Source organism: Protomyctophum bolini (assembly GCF_963924005.1).
Source record: "Protomyctophum bolini genome assembly, chromosome: 19".
Classification (NCBI taxonomy): domain Eukaryota; kingdom Metazoa; phylum Chordata; class Actinopteri; order Myctophiformes; family Myctophidae; genus Protomyctophum; species Protomyctophum bolini.
This window is the reverse complement of record NC_137880.1, coordinates 12,742,445-12,764,507: the sequence shown is the minus strand read 5'-3', so window position 1 is coordinate 12,764,507 and position 22,063 is coordinate 12,742,445. Positions and strand designations below refer to the sequence as shown.

At 45.7% G+C, this 22,063-nt stretch overlaps 2 protein-coding genes across 5 annotated transcripts in view; one reads left to right on the top strand and one right to left on the bottom strand.

Moving 5' to 3' along the window:
• Positions 1–3,786: 3,786 nt before the first annotated feature.
• Positions 3,787–9,951, top strand: tmem242 (transmembrane protein 242). The gene is made up of 4 exons (XM_080790768.1): positions 3,787–3,887; positions 4,467–4,567; positions 6,769–6,906; positions 7,607–9,951. The coding sequence occupies exons 1-4, from the start codon at positions 3,794–3,796 to the stop codon at positions 7,715–7,717; spliced, it is 444 nt and encodes a 147-aa protein (XP_080646894.1). The 5' UTR covers positions 3,787–3,793; the 3' UTR covers positions 7,718–9,951.
• Positions 9,952–10,090: 139 nt separating this feature from the next.
• arid1b (AT-rich interactive domain 1B) overlaps positions 10,091–22,063 on the bottom strand; it is a 68,865-nt gene continuing 56,892 nt past the window's right edge. For all 4 annotated transcript variants that reach the window (XM_080790764.1, XM_080790766.1, XM_080790767.1 and 1 more), the window contains 10 exons: positions 21,823–21,943; positions 21,066–21,182; positions 19,892–19,973; positions 19,149–19,350; positions 17,954–18,709; positions 17,372–17,502; positions 15,527–15,952; positions 14,379–14,841; positions 13,740–14,078; positions 10,091–13,393 (listed from right to left, as the gene is read on the bottom strand). In XM_080790764.1, coding sequence (XP_080646890.1) covers positions 12,606–13,393; positions 13,740–14,078; positions 14,379–14,841; positions 15,527–15,952; positions 17,372–17,502; positions 17,954–18,709; positions 19,149–19,350; positions 19,892–19,973; positions 21,066–21,182; positions 21,823–21,943 — 3,425 coding nt within the window. In that variant the 3' untranslated portion in view covers positions 10,091–12,605. The remainder of the gene's footprint in view (positions 13,394–13,739; positions 14,079–14,378; positions 14,842–15,526; positions 15,953–17,371; positions 17,503–17,953; positions 18,710–19,148; positions 19,351–19,891; positions 19,974–21,065; positions 21,183–21,822; positions 21,944–22,063) is intronic.

Sequence of the window (22,063 nt, the reverse complement as noted above, 5' to 3'; positions counted from 1 at the left end):
TATGGACCTGTCACTATTAATCTGAATCGGTGTTGTGTTTGTACCAAATATCTCCTTCTCTTTGCATCTCAATTGTGTGAGTAGTTCCTCTATAGCCGATTGAGTATGTTCTTCAGAGATCATGAATGCAACAGGAGTTGATGAATTAAATTAACTTACTATAATTTCATAATACAAAATCCTTTTCTCTGTTAGTTTAGTCTTAATGATCCCCCCTGTGGCATCCCATGATGGTCAGACATGGCTTGCTTGATTTTCTAACGACAGCGGTAGAAAAGTAGTGATTAACAAAACGGATTATACAATATGGATTCGATTCCTTGACTTTGCTGGCAAACAGCTCTTGCCATTCATACATCTTAAAATATTTATTTCCTTTGACTCTTAAGGAGTTTACAGTGTCCCATTCTGAAGACTTCAAAGTAAAGGTAGTAGGTTCAATGGCACTGTGTTTGAAGGGTCCTAATGTAGCACTAGATAGTCCCATGACACTCTGAACAGTACCATCATCTAGACTCAGAGTCTGTACAGACTGATTATGTACAGTGCTCTCATGAAATGCGTGGTGCACAACAACTGGCTTTATAGGCAGATGAACACTGCTATTCTTTTCAGGCTTTATCGGCTGCACATGAACACTGCTGGTTTGATTTAAATGTGATTCATCTACTAGTGCTGTCTTCCTGCACATGAACACTGCTATTCTTTTCAGTATATAAAATCGGTAAACGGTACATTTTTTTGCATTGACCCCAGTAGAAGCTCTGCTGCTGTGAATTTTACACCTCTCCCGCTTAGCGGAGACTGTGGGGTGGTAGAGGACATCTCCCCGGACGCGTGGGTATGTCCAGATAGTTGCCTCGCGGAGGCCTCTTTGTCCAGTGTCCATTCTGGGTCTGGAAACGGCACTTTTTTGAGTGTTGACCCCAATAGAAGGTCTGCTGCTCTGAATTTTACACCTCTCCCGCTTAGCGGAGACTGTGGGGTGGTAGAGGACATCTCCCCGGACGCGTGGGTATGTCCAGATAGTTGCCTCGCGGAGCCGTCTTTTGTCCAGTGTCCAGTCTGGGTCCGGAAACGGTAAATTTTTTTGCATTGACCCCAGTAGAAGCTCTGCTGCTGTGAATTTTACACCTCTCCCGCTTAGCGGAGACTGTGGGGTGGTAGAGGACATCTCCCCGGACGCGTGGGTATGTCCAGATAGTTGCCTCGCGGAGGCCTCTTTGTCCAGTGTCCATTCTGGGTCTGGAAACGGCACTTTTTTGAGTGTTGACCCCAATAGAAGGTCTGCTGCTCTGAATTTTACACCTCTCCCGCTTAGCGGAGAGTGGGGTGTGGTAGAGGACATCTCCCCGGACGCGTGGGTATGTCCAGATAGTTGCCTCGCGGAGCCGTCTTTTGTCCAGTGTCCAGTCTGGGTCCGGAAACGGTACATTTTTTTGCATTGACCCCAGTAGAAGCTCTGCTGCTGTGAATTTTACACCTCTCCCGCTTAGCGGAGACTGTGGGGTGGTAGAGGACATCTCCCCGGACGCGTGGGTATGTCCAGATAGTTGCCTCGCGGAGGCCTCTTTGTCCAGTGTCCATTCTGGGTCTGGAAACGGCACTTTTTTGAGTGTTGACCCCAATAGAAGGTCTGCTGCTCTGAATTTTACACCTCTCCCGCTTAGCGGAGACTGTGGGGTGGTAGAGGACATCTCCCCGGACGCGTGGGTATGTCCAGATAGTTGCCTCGCGGAGGCCTTTTTGTCCAGTGTCCATTCTGGGTCTGGAAACGGCACTTTTTTGAGTGTTGACCCCAATAGAAGGTCTGCTGCTCTGAATTTTACACCTCTCCCGCTTAGCGGAGACTGTGGGGTGGTAGAGGACATCTCCCCGGACGCGTGGGTATGTCCAGATAGTTGCCTCGCGGAGCCGTCTTTTGTCCAGTGTCCACTTTATAAAGTCCATGCACTCCAGTGAATAGCATTTATCCATTTAGATAACTTTATTATTATTATTATTATTATTTAATTACTTGTTTTTACACAGAAACATAATGTGTGTCTTATAGCATCATTTAAATACTTAATTTGTAGTTCTAATGTGCAAATTAAACTTTTTTTCAATGCTCTAGAGGGTACTCTTATTTTGAAGAGATCGTCCACCGCAAGTCTTAAATTAGCTCACTAGATTAGCTCACTAGACAGTGCCCTGAGTGAGAGAGTGAGTGAGGGGGAAATATTTCCGCAAAACCCACGCCGAGCATCTCCTCCTGCTTCCTCCTCCTCCCACCCGCTGCAGAACAGAGCCGGGGGGGGGGGGGGGTGGCTGTCGTTTCATTTCACAAGTTTTCCCAAAAAAAAAACAATCTTTTGAAAATAGCAGATGCAACGCATTGTGAGCTTGCTATTTTCAAAAGATCGAATGTATAGGCTAATAATGTAAAAAAGTACTTAATTGCCTCTGATGTGGAGTGTAAGTAAAAGTAGGCTAAAGTCTACTCAAAATTGGAAATACTCCATTCAAATAAAAGTACTTCAAAATTGTAGGCTAATTATTAAATATGCCCCCCCCCCCCTAGGGAGATGCCATCATGTTACAACAACACAGACATATCCATGCAGAGGCCAATAGGCTCTTACTTATAACGTGTCTAATTCAATTGTGTGTCGTCTTCTTATGTTCTCTTCCTCCAATAATTAGAAGTTAATCAATGGTAACAGTAACAGCCACGAGGCTAGGTGGGGTGTGCCAAGGAAGAGTGGGCACTCAGTGTTAAATAGGCTCTTTTTCCCAAAATGTTAAAATATTTGGACAATGTTGGGAAAAGAAAGTAATTACAGTAAATAATGAACTTTGCAACTTATATCTTCATATAAAGTGGTCCTTATAGGCTACTACCATTTTGAGCATAGACCACATTTATGAAGATAAGTTGAAAATGGCCCAAATGGGTGAAGCCTTGAAGGTCTAATATTTGCTATATTTATTGGGAGCATAAACAAGAAGTTGAAGGTTAAAATTAACCTCAAGAAGCAAACATAACATGTCATATTTTTGGTAAACAGCATGATGTAAAACTGTTTGTTTGTACACAATGACCAAAATAAAAACATTAAACAAAATAAGTCTGATAATGTACCGTGCATGTTCACACAGCTGTAGGCTACTTAGGCCTACCTAGACTTTCACTTTAGAGCTCCATATATGGGGATAACCTTAACCTATAGTCCCACTCCCACTATATGGAGAGAGACAACAAGAATTGAATACAGTCAGTGGCACTGCCACTGGTGACATCATCGTAACATAAAAGGCAGATCCCAGCTTCTAAACCTCAGATACCAAGGCCAAGCCAATGCCATGCACGCACACACTATCTCCACCGATCTCGAATAGGCCTACTCAGAATCTACAGGAGTCGGACCCAAGCAAGACACAGGATACAGCACACCACACAGGACAAGACTCAAGACACCACACTTAAGACACAAGATCAAGAACACCTCAACACATTAGAACCAACTAACCAAGGTGTCTGACTTTACAACCCAGATACCTTGTATGCAGTAGCTTCACCAAGACGATCAAGACCACCATTCCAATTAGCTCCATTAAACATCCCGGTTTAAGTTCGAATCGGACACCACTGCAGCAGTGCAGCGGGTCCTAAGAACATTTTCAAATGTATATATAATGGTAGTCAATTATTGTACATCCTATCACGGCTTTCAAACGTTCCTACCGGCAGTGTTTGTGTTTCTAGTCGGTGAGTTTACGGCGACGGACGGAGTCGTACAGCAACAGCAACATGACAGCAGCAGCAGAGAAGGAAAGCAGCAGTTTCAATGCCAGTGTTGTTAAACAAACAGAGGATGAGCAGAACAAAGTCTACCTGTTGAAAGGCAAGATTTCACTATTCACTCTGTCGGCGAGCTGTGCTCTTCATTGCTGTCTTATTGTATAATGATCTCACAAATCACAATGCAAGATCGACCTCTCTGCTCTTGCTAGTCCCATGCTAACAGCTAAATGTCATTCAGCAATCAGCATTATATTATATCCCCATATTATATATTATATATATATATTTTTTTTTACGCAGCCCGTTTGCATCACGATTCAAATTGCATTTTAAATTGACACAACTTCGAATGGATTTAAAATATATCGTTGCATGCCTAGATATTTCTAGTTTATGCAAAACATGTATCTTGCCAAGACTGGGAAGCTTATGGAGATCCAGAATGTTTTACGATAATATTCTTCTCATTATCCCCCAATTATACATTATTGTAGAATTACAGTCGCTCTCACCAGCATGGTACTGATGAATTCTTGAGTTGAATACTTATATCAACGTGTTTATTCAGTGGGTGACAAGATTATACTCATACTGTATTTAGTTTCTTACCTGATGTGTAATTGTAAATGTCTTCATTGTTAATATATTATTTGATTGTCCTCTTGTCCTGTGTGTCCAGGAGCTGCCTTCCTGACCACAGTGGCCACTGCTGGGATGATAAGTGGGTTTGGATCCGCTCTGGCCTTGGCTAAGAAAAAAAGCCCCAAATGGTTTTATAAGGTATGATAAAAAGAGGGTAGTATGAAGTCTGCACACAGTTTTGAATGCTCTCAAAATAATCTATTACCAAAATAGCGGTCTTAACCGGCCACGCAAATAAACAAAGTGAAGTTGTTGTATAGGGCAATTTCACATTGTTTTTCGATGCGGCGGCAGTAGCTTCACTTTGGCGTTAACTAGTCTACTCGCAGTAGGCAATATGTAGGAAATGTCCATCTTTGCGCCATTGCATGGTCTGAAGGAACATATTGCTGTGATTATCCGACCGGTTACTCCTCTCCAGTTTATCTCTTTTGTTCGAGCACCCGTTGTATCTAGTTATAGTTACATTGAAACGTCTTTTTGAGTGATGCAGCCACTCCAAGGAACAGCAATGTGTGTCTGTCTGTCCCTATGTTTAGAGTACCAACAGGTGACAAAGTGGCACTGTTCAGCTTCACTGAACCTAACGACATTTTTAGATTTAGATTTTTTTGTGTGCATAAATCAGTGCTATTGAACACCTTTTACATCTGTGTGTTCGTTAAAACAATATTGAACCAATGAATAGTAAAACGTGCTTCGGACAAAACCTCTTAACTCCATTGGACACTCAAACTGTCTGCTAAAACGGCTAACTACCACCTCTCCCCCTCAAGTAATTTACAATATATTCAAAATGAGGTTTTCTTCATTTCCTGAAAAAGGCTATAGTCTATTTCAGAAAAATGAACATTTTGGAGTTAGGTGGTTTCTTTCAGACAGCAGAGAGATTATCTACTATTTGAGCTATTCTTAAAGGCAGAATTATTTTTAAATGTTTAACTTTTAATGACCTGCCTAAAATAGGCACACCAGGTTGAAAGTGAGTCATATCGCAAACGACACATTTAATTTAAGGTAAAGGCAAAATGGTTTTTATTTTACGGGTGTTGCATTGTACCATTAACATCTGGGGGGGATGGGTTCAGAGCAAAACATGCAAACCCTGCACCCTTCCACTTAATTGGTGGAACTTGGTGCGATTATTCGTTCCTCACAGGAGCTAATTAAAGATGACGCACATGGAACCCAGGGCTCCTATTTGGTTTTTAAGATATACATGGCTGCTCGCAACAAGGGAGCCCTTGTCTTTAGAGTCTATTTTTGGCGCCAGACCCCCCCCCCCCCCCCCCCATCCGCGGTTGTCAACACGGACCTTGGGCAAACAGGGCCCTCGTCAAGTGGTCCAATTAGATTTTAGCATGGAGAGCCATGCGTGTTATGTGGTCACCACGGTCAACCGACACAGATGGATTGCGGAGAAGAGTACTAAGGAGGTTCTGTGTGAGTGTCCCGAGTAGACCAGTGGAGTGTACTGTAGATAGCTGTCCTGCGTAGACCGTTTACAGGAGCAATTTCACACAAGAAAGGAGGGCATTACGGAGGGTGGTCTGCTGCGCTGGTGGCTCAACCTGTTAATGTGTTTATCACCTGGGTACAGGTCAGTCTGCGGTTATCACAGGGTGGTATTTGCAGTGGTTGAAAAAATACACATAGCTTAAAAAAAAGTCTGGAATTCAAAAGTATTGGCATCAAAATGTACTTAATGTACCAAAAGCACAAGTATTGTGCAGAATGTCCCATTTCAAGTTTTCAAATGTATAGAAATCTTTTTAAAATGGCAGAATGTGAGCTTGTAGATCAGCTATTTTCAAATTGCAGAAATGTATATTGGGTTAAAGTGATGTACGTTTCGTATTCGTAATAATCAAAATCTACAAAGTAACTAAAGTTTTCAAATAAATGTAGTGGAGTAAAAAGTGCAGTAGAAGTAAAAACATTGGAAAGGAAATACTCAATTAAGTATGAATAACTCAAAATTGTACTTAAGTACTGGCTTATAACCCCCGGCCCATATCTTCTTTGATCCCTCTAAAATTGCGGCGTCGAGACAGATATCGTCGGCTGAAAAGCTTGTATGTCCAATAGTTACTATGGAAAAGATTTCTTTAAAGACATGAATACCCAAGTTTTCTACCCGACAACAACAATAATATCCCATACTGGCCTTGGTCTAGGCTTGAAAATGTCACAATATAGAATCTATGTTTAGATAAGCTATGTGTAGCCTTACAGGTTATTGCCATAATAAAGTGCATACTTCTCTGTATATACACAAGTCTTCCACCAAATATTCAACGGTAATGTGACTAACGCCATGTGTTTGTGTGCCCACCCAGGGGGTTACGGCCACGGCTGTGGTCCCAGAAAGCGGGGCGTCTCTGGCTCTGAGGGCGCTGGGCTGGGGGTCCCTGTACGCCTGGTGTGGAGTAGGACTGCTCAGCTTCACTGTGTGGAAGGCCCTGGGTATTCATAGTGTATGTATCATTAGAACACAGTGGTTTTCAACCCTTTTCATATCAAGGCCTATTATTTATTCTGCATTTGAGCCACGGACCACCGTTTGATGAGATTTAGCCTTGCAGACCCAAAACGTATGGACGTTTTGTCCACAATTCCATGCCGTTATTGATGTTGGTACCATAGTAGCAAATCCTGATCAAAATAACAATTCTTCTACATTCTCTAATTGTGTAGACTTCTTGTAAATTAAATAATGCAGACATTTTACGCACTCAAGAGTTAAAGATCTATAAGGGTCTCCATCCTTTAGCTGGGACCACCTGTTATAACACCTGTATATCTTTGCTGTCGGGGAGAAACCACCTAACTACAAAATGTAGATTTTTCAGGAAATTAAGAAAACTTCTTTAGTCAATTTCTGTGGTGGGAGAGCGGGAAAGGTGGTGGAGTTAGCTGCTTTAGCAGACAGTAAAGGGTGTTCAATAGCATTGATTTATGAAAAGCAAAAAAAAGCCTATTGGTGGTTTCTTCCCGACAGCAACGATATGTCGGTAGACACATTGTTAAAAACAAACGCCTGCATCCCTGAGGTCCTGACCAAAATACTTGATCTTGAACTGTCTTCATGTCACTGCAATTAGTAGAATTAGTTGTCGTTTCATTATGTCACCTGTGTGCTGCTGGGTCTCATTTAAGCTTCCTCGTCTCTTCCAGCTGTCGGAGTTCAGAGTCAAGATGCAGTCCGTCTTCCCAGCCATCCCCAGGAACCCAGACAATTCCACCGACTCCCAAGAAGAATGGGAGGCACTTTTCAAGTCGAAATAAGGACATCATGTGAATAAAATAGACAATTTGCATTAGTGCCAGGTTGTTTTACAACCAGTGGTCTAGTGTTGGTCACTGGGAGCTGACCAGTACAACCAGTCTTCTGTTGGCCACTTGAAGCTGGCCAGTACAACCACAGCCTTCTAATGTTGGTCACTTAACAGCTCCCATGGGCTGATTGATGGTTAAAAAAAATCCTTACTCAAGGGATGACTACATAACAGGGATCAGACAAGCTGGTCTTGCAGTCTGGTCCGATCTGCCTCCCAGCGATCCAAGTCTCTCCAGTCAAGTGAGACAAGGGGAGTTATGCTTTATTTATGTGGCAACGTGCGAAAGAGTCACGCACCCAAAATAGAACAATAACTTGTGGATCGGCCATCTTTGGCACACAACACCATCATACGACCCAGAATTAATTGGGCTTCTTCTCAGTGTTCTGCTCAGAACTTTGGGACCTTTGGGGGGGGTTATATGTACAAAGGTAACTATTAGTAGTCTTGTCAAACTACTACTCAGAATTACATGTCTGAATATTAAAATATTGACTGATCGAATTAAGTGTTAAATGACTACAGTACATTCTGGAACATGGGACTCTCCCAGCTCATTAGAAACCAGAAATCACATTTTCAGAGATATCAATTAAAGTAACTCATACACGATATTAAGCAGGTGCTGAAACCAAAACAAGTATACAAAATTGGAACTGGATCAATATAAAATGTAAGCCTTGTGTGGAGTTCTGTAATTGGTATCCGACCTAAGAAACGGTTTTCTGTTTACTAGAGCTAGAGAGATGGGAGGCCCCTGTTGCCTTTATGGTATGACACAGCTGTTACCGGCTTACCGATTGCATGAATGTTGTTTCACGACTTCCCAGACTACACACATAGAACATCAACTCTAATTTACAAATATTTAAAATCCCAAACCCCTGCCGTTACATTTGGTTCCACACAAAAAGTCGTTCATGGCTGTTCAATCTAAACAAGTTTAGTGAAGGACTAAAGATAGCGATCAAAGGCTCGTTCTATCTGTTCTAATTAAACCTTCTCCGAAATCAGGTATAAAAATACTCCAGTCTGTCCGGCGGCAAAATGCACTTAGGATTGATTTGGATGTTTTGGATGTCTGCAGACTCATCAGCTTTGCTTAATTACGTTTGGAGATGTAGTCAAGCGTCTGGTGAGGAGGCATCTGTTAATGTGCACCGTTACTCACAGGATTAAGGAAGCACCTGTAACCACTAACCAACACACCGTGTGTGTAATGATATATATATTCTTTTTAATCATCTTGGGTTGTTATCGCACTAACTTGGTTGGTCGTCCCGTTCAGATTTTTTAAAATTTTGTTTCACCAGTTGGCGTTCCTATTTCGGAGCACGACATTATAGGTGAAAACGTTATGACATGACAAAAGATTTTGGACTTTTGAAGATTGAACCTTGTTATCGAATATTGTCTCTGTCGGGTGTAAACCTTGTATGTCCAAAGGATAGAAAAGGTAGCAGATCTACAAGCTCTAAACGCACTGTTTCGTGCTTGCGGATCTGCTACTTTTGATGCTTTAGTGACGCCGTAGAGTGATCAATTAGAGCAGGGGTCATCAACGTTTTTGGCTGGGGACCCCCGGAAATGCTTTGGCCATGTCTGGCGACCCCCACTCCGCTCCACCCCCCTCCCCACCACCAATACAAATTGACTGCTACAATAACCTTATTAATAGCGAAAATACATCATAAATACTGAAACCAGATATAAGCATTAAGGAAAGTTTATGCATGCACTATGTAAACTCTTAATTTTCATTATCCAGCCATTCAGTTGCAAAATACAAAAACGTTTCTTTTTTTTTGGGACCCCCCAAAATAATAAATAATCTGGCAACCACACGGGTTGAGAACCCCTGAAATAGAGCGTTACTTTACGAAAAAACTAAAAGTTCAAATATGGAGATCGATGTTTTCCACCCGACAACGACGCTGTGTTATAGCCGTTTATCATACATTTCTGTGATCAAGATTAAACCTCGTTATCAAACGTGAAGTTCAACTTTTAGCTCGGTCTGCATTCCAGACTTCCCGGAGTCTGGCCTTCTGTTCACAGTGCTCAACCAGATTTCATGTACATTTATTCTTAACATGAGGTGGAACAGAGTAAAAAGATCTCATAGTGAATAAACATCTCAGCAAATTAAAAAGAGGGGAGACAATCTCTTACAGAGATAACTTCTTAGCTTTTTTTTATACATGTGTTAACAGTTTGTTCTTGTATTGTTCAGCACTGGCAGTTCTTCTACACAATGTTTTTTTTTCTTTTTTTCTCTGAAATGCTCCTCTCTTAGCACCCGTCCATCTGTACAATATCATAAAGTTTCTCCCAGTTTTCATTATCCATCCGTGATTCTGTGAATAAACGGCTGTCTGTATGTAGGGGGCTTTCCATTAAAAAAAAGTCTCGTTAGCCCCCAGGAAAAAAACATTGTTTAAATAAAGAAAATAACCTCCACCCCTCTCCCTCTGAACAGCATAACTAAATACGTTTCATATCCAAATGAGCATTATTGTGATGGTTGATCCATAACTGATTATCTGTTTCATGATAATGAACTCTACTGTATTTACAAGATGGGATGATTGTGATGCATTGTTCTGTCCTACAAAGACTTATAAGTGGAATTGCAGAAGTAGCAAAACTTTAGAAAAGCAATTTCACGTTCCTGCCGAAAAACAATGTATTGTTGGGACAGAATTGTACAGAGTAGCATTTAGTAGCGTTTGAGGGCCAATGGCCATGGTTGATGTTTAGTCTAAAGGCCTGCTTAACCCATTAAAACTGCTAGCTATAGATAGATTGATTACACCTGTTTGTGCCAGGCTTGCTCGTATGGTGGAATCGAGGGATTGGCATGAAAGTGACCTGAAAGCTCCATGTGAAACGAGATCGCAGAGCTGCTGGAGAAACAGGCTGAACTGAAGCCCCCGCAGGAAGAGGCTTCTGCGCAGGCTGGAGGGGGCCTGTGGAAGCCCAAGACAAGTCACGAGTTCACAGATGGATCTCCTACAAGATCAAAGTGGTATATATCGCTTCTGGCGGTAAGCGGGCGCTGCTCGCTCCGGGGACAGTGGCAGGTGGGGTGTTTGACAGGTTCCTAAGGCGGGCTCAGGGAAGTCAGAAACCTCCCATGGAGCAGAATTGCAAGAGCCCTGCGCTTGATCTAGACTTTCAGAACCGTCTTGGGTTGACTTTCAGGACTTTGAGTACGTGTAGTGGTTTAAGAAATCCTTTGATGCAAACCATGGCGATAAACCTTACGAGGGGAGGCATGGCGGGGACGGGAGGCCATGGCCACAAACGCGTCCATGTCTGGATTGTCTGCCATCAAGTCTACCATCCAGGGACATGGAGAAGGAGAGGGACTTTTGTTTTGAAATGCTGCGGAACAATACAGCTGACTGCAGAATGTCTGTGTAGGACAGTACCTGTGTGGAGATGGGAGGAGTCGAGGCATGGCTTGCTGTGGATGGCTTGGAGAGGTCGACTACTGGAAATGGAAAAAAGAAATAAAGTGACCTCTCCGTTTCTCTGTTACATATACTGGTACGGTCACACCAATACTGATGGTCAGTTTGCAGATGGTCAAAATAATAATTAGAATAATAATAATAACAATTCACATTTAGGAACTCCCTAACCCCCTCCCCACCTCCACAAAAATAATAACAAGACATCTAAAACCCTATTGCACAATAGGTAACCCCCCCCCCCATCCCCCCTCCCCGTGTCAAGCGGTTTGTTAACCCCTTCTACCCCAGTGTCCCCGTTTCTGGGCATGTCATGATAGGCAAACATGCAGCGGAAACAGCTGCTCTATGAGCTTGTAGATCAGCTACTTTCAGGCAGAGAGAGTTGGTGCAGAGAGAGAAGAAAGGTAGCGCGGGCCCTGGATCTGAGCCCTGGGGGAAGAATATTAGGGTTTGAGTGGTTAAGTAAGTGTGTGTTGTGTGTGTGTGTCTTAGCATGTTATAAAAAGAGGCCTATCTACAATGTGGCTATTAAATCAGTGTGATTGATCCCCTCGCCCCAGAGAACAGAAAGACACCAACCAGCCATGTACGTTTAGAAACACTTCACAAAAAAGTACTTTGGTTGAAAACAAAACAAAAATGAATCATTTCTTTTTAAAAAACAAAACCGACAAGAAACCCAACAAAATGACGATTGAAAAGAATAGAAAAACAAACGAAAGAATTAAAAATACCAAGTATTAAATATTATGTTTTTGTATTAAAATCACTTAAAAATACCCAAATAAAATGTTTTTTCGTGGATGGAGCCGAGAACTATATATATATATATATTTATATATATATAATACTTCTATATATATATTCATTTGTATGTAAAAACTTTGTTTGATGTGTTCATTTAAATAAAAATATAACAGCGGCCAGTCTCTCTTGGCCGTCCAATCTCCAGCTGGACGAGAACTTCCAAAAAACCACGCCCGGGCCTTAACAGAGCATGCTCCTTTCGCCTTGGCCGCCATCGAACGCTGCACGCACCAATGTCCCAACACGGCTCCCTCCTCGCCGGGTGAGGGCGCTCCATCCCCCCCCCCCCCCCCCCCCCTTCGTCTCACGGGGCACACTCCATGCCAGTGGTTCACAAAACAGGGTCCAGAGACCACCACCAGGGGTCCAAAAGGAACCCCTTACAGATGTGTAACTCTTGAGGGTGCACACATGGAACCGAATCGATCCATTCGGTTCCATTTGTACACTCTCAAGAGTTATCGGGGGTCCCTTTGAAATAAAATAAAAGGTTTGAGAATCCACCGCTCCATACCGAGATGGTCCTCCTCACAGAGCATGTTCCGTGCGTCACGAGCGCCCGCCCAGCTTGAAAAGTACTTCGCACAGGACGACGGCGACCGGGGTGCTGAGGGCCGACGCCAGCGACACGTCCAGCAGGCGGCTCTCGTACAGGACGAACTCCGAGCGGTTCTCCGGCACCTTGGCCAGCGCCAGCAGGGCCTTGGCGGCCCGGCACATCATGCCCACGCTGGGCGGATCCGGCGGGTAGAGGGGAGGCGGCGGGGCGGCCGAGCCCCCGCCCAGGTGCGAGGAGTGGGAGTGGTGGTACTGGGCCGTGGCCACGCTGTCCTCCAGGAAGCCCACCAGCGCAGACACGCCGCCCTTCTGCAGCGCCACGGCGCGCGCCACGCCCGGGTCGCCCTGCGCCAGGTTGGACAGCACGGCCACCGACATCTCGCGGCACACCGGATTGCGCCGGTCGCCCACCAGGCGCAGCAGGGTGGCGAACAGCCGCGCGTGGCGCGAGTACGGCGGCGTGGCCAGCGTCAGGTCCACGTTGGCGTCCTGGACGCTCAGCTTGCACAGGCACTCCAGCGCCAGCCGCTGCGGCGTCAGCGAGGAGCACGAGGCCGCGAAGGGGTCCTGGGCCTCGGCCGAGGGGCACACCATCCAGTGGAGCAGGCCGTCCAGGACGGGCAGGCACACGTTCTCGGGGTACACGGACAGGTCCAGTTGGCCGGCGATGTTGGCCAGCGTCACCAGGGTGTTCTCGCGCAGCGCCGACAGGCAGTCCCACCACCACTCGTCGCGGGAGCACGCCATGCCCTGCAGGTCTTCGGGGAGCGGGGGGTCGCCTGTGAGGAGGGCGTTGTCACAATTGGTACATAATTAATCGTCTGATCGAATGACTTGAGATAATTGCAATTATTTTGTCATAATCGTGTGTGGAAATGTTGAAAAATTTCCATACATGGAAACACAGATTACGACACGTTGTAAGCTTGTAAAAAATGTAGACAAATGTCAATAATTTCTTGGTATATTATTTCAGTTATTTGTCATATGTGCACTTTTTTATTACGAAGCCTAAAAAAAGGCAAACACAAATTCAAACAACTCAATTAAACTGTCAATTTGCAATAATTTGTGTGACAATGAATGGTCAACTCAAACGTGTCATGGCCGACCGCCCTAGCGTACCTGCGAGGGGCATCATCATCATGGCCATCAGATGCCTCCTCCTCTTCCGCCGGGGGTGGAGGTGGTGGAGCAGCACCAGGCGGCCCAGGATGAGCACCAGGCCCGGGTGGCACGACATGGGCCCGTCGTTGCCCGGCACGAAGGAGAGGCTGCGCACCACGTTGGAGACGCAGACGCAGCGCCGCGACAGCGCGTCCTGCCAGGGCTCGGCCACCGAGAGCGGCGCCTCGTCCCAGCAGCGAGGCTCGTCCTCCAGCAGGGGAGAGCCCACACGCTCCTGCTGGCCGGCTCCGACGTCCGACAGAGAACCTGGCCCAACGGGACCGTTGTGCAGACTCTCTATGAAGAAACGTGGGTCAAGCAGCATTTAGTGTATGCACCACACATCTGGAACAAACTCTCAGAAAACTGCACTGTTATTTCTTTGAAAAACACAAGTAAAGACTTTTCCGTTTGCCATTGATTGAGTTACTTTTCTTTCCTCTTTATCTTCTGCACTGTAAATGTATTTGTTATTTATAGTTTTGTTTTATGCATCCTAATGGCACTTCATAATTGTATGTTGCACATTGAACTGCCTTGCCACTGCCAGGCTATATTTCTAACGGACTACGGACTGTAATTGAACAAAACAGTCACCTTGCAGGGACTTCATGCAGGCGCTTAGCATGCGGTCCACCATGTTCTTCTCGTCGTCTCCATCCTCCGAGCTCTTCTCCTCCGCGTCACTGCTCAGCCTCTGCTGCTGTGCTGCTGCATCTGCCGGGCTGACGACCTCCCTCTGCCAGGTGTCGTCGGGTATGGCCCTGTCCGCGGCGCCGGTGCCACGGAGCTCAAAGTGGGTCTGGATGTGAGCCGTGGAGTCCCCGCCGCCGGCCTCCCAGTGCAGCAGGCCGCTGGTGAAGCCTCCGGAGAGGCTCAGCTCCCTCCACCTCTCGCCCACGCCGTCCTCCTCCCTCGTCCTCTCCTCCACCTTGATGGGGAGCCGGTCGAAGCGGCTGGCCTGCTTGGGACGAGGCTCCGTCGTGGAGTACTGGAGTGGCCGGGAGGACAGCTGGGCCGGCTCGGAGGGCAGCGCCTTCTCTTCTTCCTTCTCGCAGGACTGTCAACATCAGTTTGAGTTCATGATTAGTTGTTGTAGGAATAATTGCGAATCATCGTTTGCCATTGAACATTGGAATATATACAATAAAATGCACATTTCCGTTTGCCTTTTAGGCATATCTGCCCTATACAAATGTGTGAAATAACTTAAATATTACAAAGAAATTACTGACAATGTCCGGTATCAAAAACTAAATAATTAATGTACTATGGTCGAAACAGGTCCTAATAAATAGTGATTTTATGTTTTGCATGGATGACGTGGAAATAATGATGGAAATATGACATTTTTGTTCACTCCAACCGGCTGTTGCTATACAGATGAATATAAACAATTCTATCCATAAGGCAAAGTTATTGCGATTAGCTCAAATAACTGCAATCAGGCCATTATCGTGAATTAAAGCAAAATAGAATATCATGACCGAAAATGTTTGTAGGGCCAATGAAATGAAACGAGACACCGCATCGCAACGCACGCTCTCTCCCCGTTTCCTGTCTACCTACTATACTATACTATACTTTATCTATCAATAAAAGGCAAAAAGCCCCAGAATCTTAAAAAATGTGATTGGCATTGTGGGCCTTTGAAACAAAAAAGAAAAAAACACGTCCAACTCCAAACACATCCCTGGCAGTGAATGAATTAATGGGTTAACAACTGTGACATCTGACATGCCTACCTTCTCATCTTCTACTCGCTCCACTTTCCCCTCAGCTCCTCCTGCGCTCTCCTCTTTGAGGACAGGCGCTTCGGCTATCGTCTCCTCCGAACCGCCTTGCTCCTCCGTCTTGATGAGAGCAACCGCCTCCTCCTCTACCTCAGACGAAGACGCCTTAACGGCTGTCCCCGGCGCCTCCTCTTGTGATTGGTTGTCCGGCGGTGGTGGTGGTGGTGGTGGCGGGGGAGGAGGGGGCGGGGCGGCTGCCTCCTCTCGTGTCTCCATTGGCTCCTCCTCCTTCTCCCTCTCCTCCTCCTCTGTGTCCAGGTCGTCCAGCGGGGGGAGCCGGCACTCCAGCGCTCCCACCTCGTACTCCTCCAGGACGCCGAACATCTCGATGAGACAGCGGCGGTAATACTCCACGATCAGCTCCAGGAAGCCAGGCAGCTGCAGCCAGAGCAAACACTCATTAAGCACTTTCAACCTGCTGGCCCTGTTTGGGTACCAAGAAAAAGGTGGGAGGGAGTCTTAGTCGACTACCAATCTCTTAGTCAATGTTTTCTTTTTTTTGTTGTTGCACGATTCGACTTAGAGATTGGCGTGATTTTGTTATATCAATTAACAAATAGTTTAAAAGAAGAAAATAAAATAGGATATATCATGATTTATTGGGAGTAACCAAGCAAGTATATGTTAAATCAGACATTAACCACAGCCCAAATGGAATGATCCTCTATTGCATTTTTGTATGTTATATAATCAGACTGATCAGACCGATTCGACTACCAATCTCTCAGTCAAATCTAATATAAATACCTATAGTCGACTACCAGTCGAGTGAGTCGACTATAGACAACATTTGGGCAATCAGATTCGACTATACATATCCTTAGTCGGCGACAGCCCTAATTACATTAGTATTATTGAGCATACCAGCCAGTGTTGATTTTGTAGACTGAAAGTTTGACGAAAAATGTTCGTCAATTACCTTCCAGGTCCAGGTCCTGAATCGCTAGCCACGGCCATTAAAAAATAAATTCAGGCGATTCAGGTCTGGTGACTCTATGGCAGCCTCGGTTGAAAACCTGATACCGCGGCTACGGCCAATCAGCGCTGTTTCAACTCGACAACAAACATGGCTGAACCCACTGTGGTAACTTGCGACTGTATCGATCTGGCTATTAAATCGCCCTATAATAAATTTAGGATTTAGAAACATCATCATCCGACATATTTTACCGTGTTTGTTTACGCGCTAGTAGCGCTCGTTGACCGCGTTTGTTTCGTTAGCAACCTGGTTAGCCACATTGACAACGACATCATCTGCTTTGCTACTGTTTTGATTGGTTGATGTGAACCAATCGCCGAAGACCGCCGTCTGAATAATGAAGTGAAACGAAATGAAAATTCAAGGCTATAAAATATGACTAAAACTAAATGTTATTCAAATGACTGAACGCAATCAAAATTTGCTGTCAAAAACCAACGGTGATAGCAGCTCAGTTGCTTTGTGGTCGACTAGTGTCCACCCTGACCTAGTTACTGTATGTGTGTGACTGACCGTCTGTCCACTGTAGCAAGACATGCAGAGACACATACTTACAAACAGATTACAATCACACAAGGAGTTTGAAAACAGGAAAAATGACAAAAACCTCCATATCTGCTGGGCGGAGTGTGCAAACTCAGGAAGCACGATTCGTGACCTGCTGTGATATCAAATGGAACACAACCATGGACATAAAAAGGTAAAGACGCCTCTTCCGGCTCTGGGCCGCGTGTCTCTGTTGAAGGCAAAAAAAGTAATCCCCAGATTCCTTGCAAAGCATAGCGGAAGCTTTCTCAACATCTAGCCCCTTGACTGACCTTGGAGAGTTCGAAGGAGCCCACGGTGGTGTCGTCGTACAGCAGGATGTTGATGGTGTCCAGCGCCCACGTGCTCTCCGCCAGCAGACCCGACTTCAGTGACATCATCACACGCCACGCCTCCGGGGTTCCTAGTGGGAGGAGGCAGTGGTGGGGGGAAAAAAGTACTCACTTATGGTCAAGTATCAATAGTACTGCTACAGAACGTAGAAATACTCCATTACAAGTAAAGGTCCGTCATTCAAAATGTACTCGAGTGGAAGTACAAAAGTATTGGCATCAAAACGTACCAAAAGTAAAAGTACTCATCGTGCAGAATGTCCCATGTATTCAAATGTATTAAACATATTTTGAAAATAGCAGATCTTTTTTGTCTTTACTGTTGGCTAGACCTCACTCTCGCAGCAACTAACATCATGAGACAAACATTTTGCCTATGCAGCATTTGTCAAACGTCATTCTTTTCATCTGTGTTTTTTTCTTCTAGTCATAATATCTAATATGTCCATCATTGTCTTTGCAAAATAATAATCAAATACAATCAACAGCCCTATTGTGTTCGCGATGCGGTGTCTTTCTAACCTGTGTCCTTGGCGATGAGCCTTCGCCGGGCCTTCACTTTGGGCTGGGTGGCCTCCACGGAGCCCGGGGGGAAGCTGACCTCCCGCTGCATGATTGGCATGCCGTGCCCCGGCAGCACCACGCCAGCCTGGGACCCTGGCACAGAGCCGGGCATCCCCAGCTTCTTCATGGAGCCCAGGTAGGGAGCGCAGCCCATGTTGTTGCTGTTGTTGGGGGACAGGGAGTCTCCCATGGGCCTGGGGAAGGCTGAGGGGCTGGGGGCGCGGGAGATGTGGTTGGGCAGGGTGGGAGGAGGCGTAGCCTGGTAGGACGAGGGCGGCTGTCGGAGGGGGGCCATAGGGGAGGAGGAGGAGGAGGTGGTGGAGGGGTGGGGAGGGTAGGGGGATTGGCGTTGATGACCGGGCGGCCACTGGCCGTCTTGCGGAGGGCCCCTCCCGTCAGGGTCCTCGCCGCCCCGGCCCATGCCGGGGGCGTAAGGGGGCCCCTGCGGCCCCCCCTGCCTGCCTGGGTAGGGGAACCCCATGTCACTCCTGGGGTGCCACATGCTCCCCTGAGGGGAGGGACCCCCACCTCCTCCGTCCGCGGCGGAGGAGGTGGAGACGGGGGCGGGTCCGCCGCTGCCCATCATGCCGTGCGGAGGGGGCGGTCCTTGGGAGGAGGCGGCGGAGGGCGGCATGCGGTCGCGGCTGTAGGGGAAGGGGTACTGGCTCTGGACGGGTCTTCTCTCTGGGCCCATGTAAGCACCGGCGCCCCCTGCTGTGGGCGGGCCAAGGTTATTATAGATAGCGAAAACTAAAGAAATAACGAAAACTAAAATACATTTTCGTTAACTGAACTAAATGAAGTATAATAAAAAAACTATAACTAACTGAAACTGTATTGTGTTTACAAAACTAACTAAAACTAAATGAAATTATAGACAAAATGCCTTTACTTTTTCTCGTTACCAACAGTAACTGAATATACAATATGTATCTTTTGTTGAGTTTTTATTACACAATAGCCCTACGTGGTGCAACTCCCCCTGCCTCTATCTCTGTAATTAGCAGGCAACAGTGCAACACTATCTCTGTTTCTGGCACTACAGCGCCACTTTTGCCCCTACTGGTACTCTAAACATAGTCACATAGGTTAGGACGGACATTGCTGATCCTTGGAGTGATTGCACCACTCAAAAGTCCAAAGCCATTCTAACCTTGGGACGGGGGGCCGTACGGGCCGTAGATGTCGGGCGGCTGCTGCTGGCCGAACTGCTGCTGCTGTTGCTGCTGCTGTTGTTGCTGCTGCTGCTGTTGCTGTTGTTGTTGCTGCTGTTGCTGCTGCTGCAGGGCGAATGGCGGCTCGCTCTCATGGCGCTTGGATGGAGGGTACATCCCCTCCACGGGACGCTTGTAACCCTGGATGCAGTGGTGGGAGAACGTACTCAATTGTTTTACCCAAGTAAAAGTAGCAATATTGCAGTGTAGACATACTCCCTTACAAGTAAATGGCCCGGAATTCAAAACTTACCTGAGTTGAAGTACAAAAGTATTGGCATCAAATGTACTTAAAGTACCAAGTATTCATTGTGTAGAATATTGAATATTCCCATTTCAAGTTTCCAAATGTGTAAAGATATTTTGGAAAAAATGATCGCAACGCATTGTGAGCTTGTAGATCAGCTATTACAAGAGTTAAATTGTTGTTAAACATCTGGCATTACTTAATTTACAAGAAGTCTACACATTTTGATCAACATTTACCTGTTCTCTCCCCTATGGTACCAACATCAATACGGCACGGAATTGTGGAAAAACGTTATCCAACGATAACAAAATATCCCTATAGTTTTGAGTCTGCGAGGCTAAATCTAATCAAATGGTGGTCCGTGGCTCAAATAACGAACACATAATGGACCTTGATATGAAAAGGGTTGAAAACGACGGATGTAGTGTATACCTGTTGCTGTGGGTACATGCCAGGCTGGTGGGAGCCGTAGGGATTGTTGGGATACGGCTGGCCGTAACCTTCGTGACTTTGTCTGGAGGAGAGCGAGACAAAACAAATTCTTGTTCATGCTTTCCATTGGTTAAATATTCATTATATATTAAAAGAAAATCAAACAGACACGCTTCACCACTTTCAATTTCAAAAATTAAAAATAGCAATGTCTACTTATGCTCGATATTTTCGCTTGAAATCAGCAAACATCAATTATTATGTGTGTCTGTGTGGGGGCGGGGGGGATATGGAGATGCAAAGAGTCCTCACGACAGCCACAATACGTTTTTGTCTTAGCCCATTCAATCCAGGAGCGGATCTGTGTCATTTTGGATTGTTGCTATATATTTACATTATAGCTACAGGGGTTTTGTGGTGGAAAAACTAAGGCATTTGTAGAATATTAAAAAGAGTTAAAGATAGGGATGTCCCAATCACGGTTTTTTTTCTCCCGATCCGATTCCAATCATTTGATTTGGAGTATCTGCCGATACCGATTTTTCCAGACTGGTATTTATATTTTTAATAGAACACTTATGCCATATCACAATAGTACAATATCCAAAATCACAGACAATATCCAGTCTATTATCAGGATATGGATCTGAATATTGATACTATAGAGATGTCCTGATCACGGTTTTTTGCTCCCAATCATTTGAAAATAACCTGATCTGCCCCGATTTCCGATCACGTGATCGGTGATTGGGGTAATTGGGCGTGACAGGGTTGAGAATGGCCGCTCCACAGTACTGTAGTTCTACGACCACTTCTATCAGCATCTGAAATTGTAGGTTCATGTTCACACAGTGAGGCTGGCTGTTGCTACGACGACAGTCAACGTACTGTAGCACCGTTATGTAACAGCTACCGTTGCCAACACGTACAAAAAAATTAAGTGAAGGTCGGAATCGTTTGTGTTCAACAGAAACCGCTACAAAAGAATGATCAAAAAAACAAACACATGTAGATTATCATGAGGAGATCAGGAGAGTTCACAAGCTGCTTCTGTTTTTGGTGGGTGCTTTTTTGCACACAATTGTTTTCAATAGTTGCACAAAGTACAACTTTGCTGACTAAATAATGGGCCTTGATATGACAGAGTTAAGACAGTGATTGGGTCCTACTGTACCTCTGAAGGGGGAACCTGTTGGCTGGGAACATGCCGGGGTCATTTCCAGCGTGAGCCATGCTGTTTTGCCCTGCAGGGGGCACCATGCTCCCGTCCGGACCCATCATGTGTTCAGGCCTGAGCACAGAAAGAACACAACAGATAAACTAGACCGCGCGTCCGACGGACTCGACACCAGGCACTGGACTCCCTGTGGGGGTGTGGAACGTGTGTGTCCAAATTTGAAGTCGGTGGGGCGAACGGTTCTCGAGTTACATGGATTACAGACTTTAGCCTGAACAATGGTCGTAAATGTCCGGCACCGATCCTGTTAATTACATTTTTATCCCACAATTTTGCAACCCGAATGTAATCCTGGGCGAAGGAACACGTTATTCCGACCAGTTCCTTTCCCCTCCATCAGGCGCCCCGGCTGGCCAGGGGGAGCTAGTTTAGAGACCAGGATTACTGCATGTTTTTTTGTGAGGGTACCAGGGAGAACATGCAAACTCCACACAGAAAATCCCTTTTGCCAACCCCGCCTCAGGTATGGGCACTGATGACGCGGAGGAGAGAACACGCCCCCAGAGGAAATCGAATACAGGACCTTCTAGCTGTGAGGTGACAGCACTACCAACTGTGGCACCGTTTATTGTTTAATGTTTATATATAATAATGTTTTTCAGATTATCTCATAAATGTAATGCTCGTCAGTGTGGGTGGTCCCCATTTCAAATATGATTATAGGGGGGGACGGGGGACTAGAGGGTTGCTTTACCTGCGGTCATAGCCGGGTCCATAGGGGAACTGGGGTCGAGGCCCTACTCCCATCCCAGGCAGGGGTCCTGAGGGGGGGCCGCGGGGGTACATGTCCTGCATCTGAGCTGGACTGTACGTCTCTGCAGGGAGAGAACAGAACACACGTTCAGCTGAGCGCACACTTCAGATTATATATATTTTTTAAATAAGATCTAACCAGTAATACGCCTTAAAGGCGAGAAAGCGACTGCTAGGGCTGA

Bases quoted from the DNA above. Each gene is read 5' to 3' on its own strand.
- tmem242 (XM_080790768.1), top strand. From the start codon at position 3,794: ATGACAGCAGCAGCAGAGAAGGAAAGCAGCAGTTTCAATGCCAGTGTT. The intron at 3,888-4,466 runs GCAAGATTTCAC...CTGTGTGTCCAG, and splicing joins CAAAGTCTACCTGTTGAAAG to GAGCTGCCTTCCTGACCACA. The intron at 4,568-6,768 runs GTATGATAAAAA...GTGCCCACCCAG, and splicing joins GCCCCAAATGGTTTTATAAG to GGGGTTACGGCCACGGCTGT.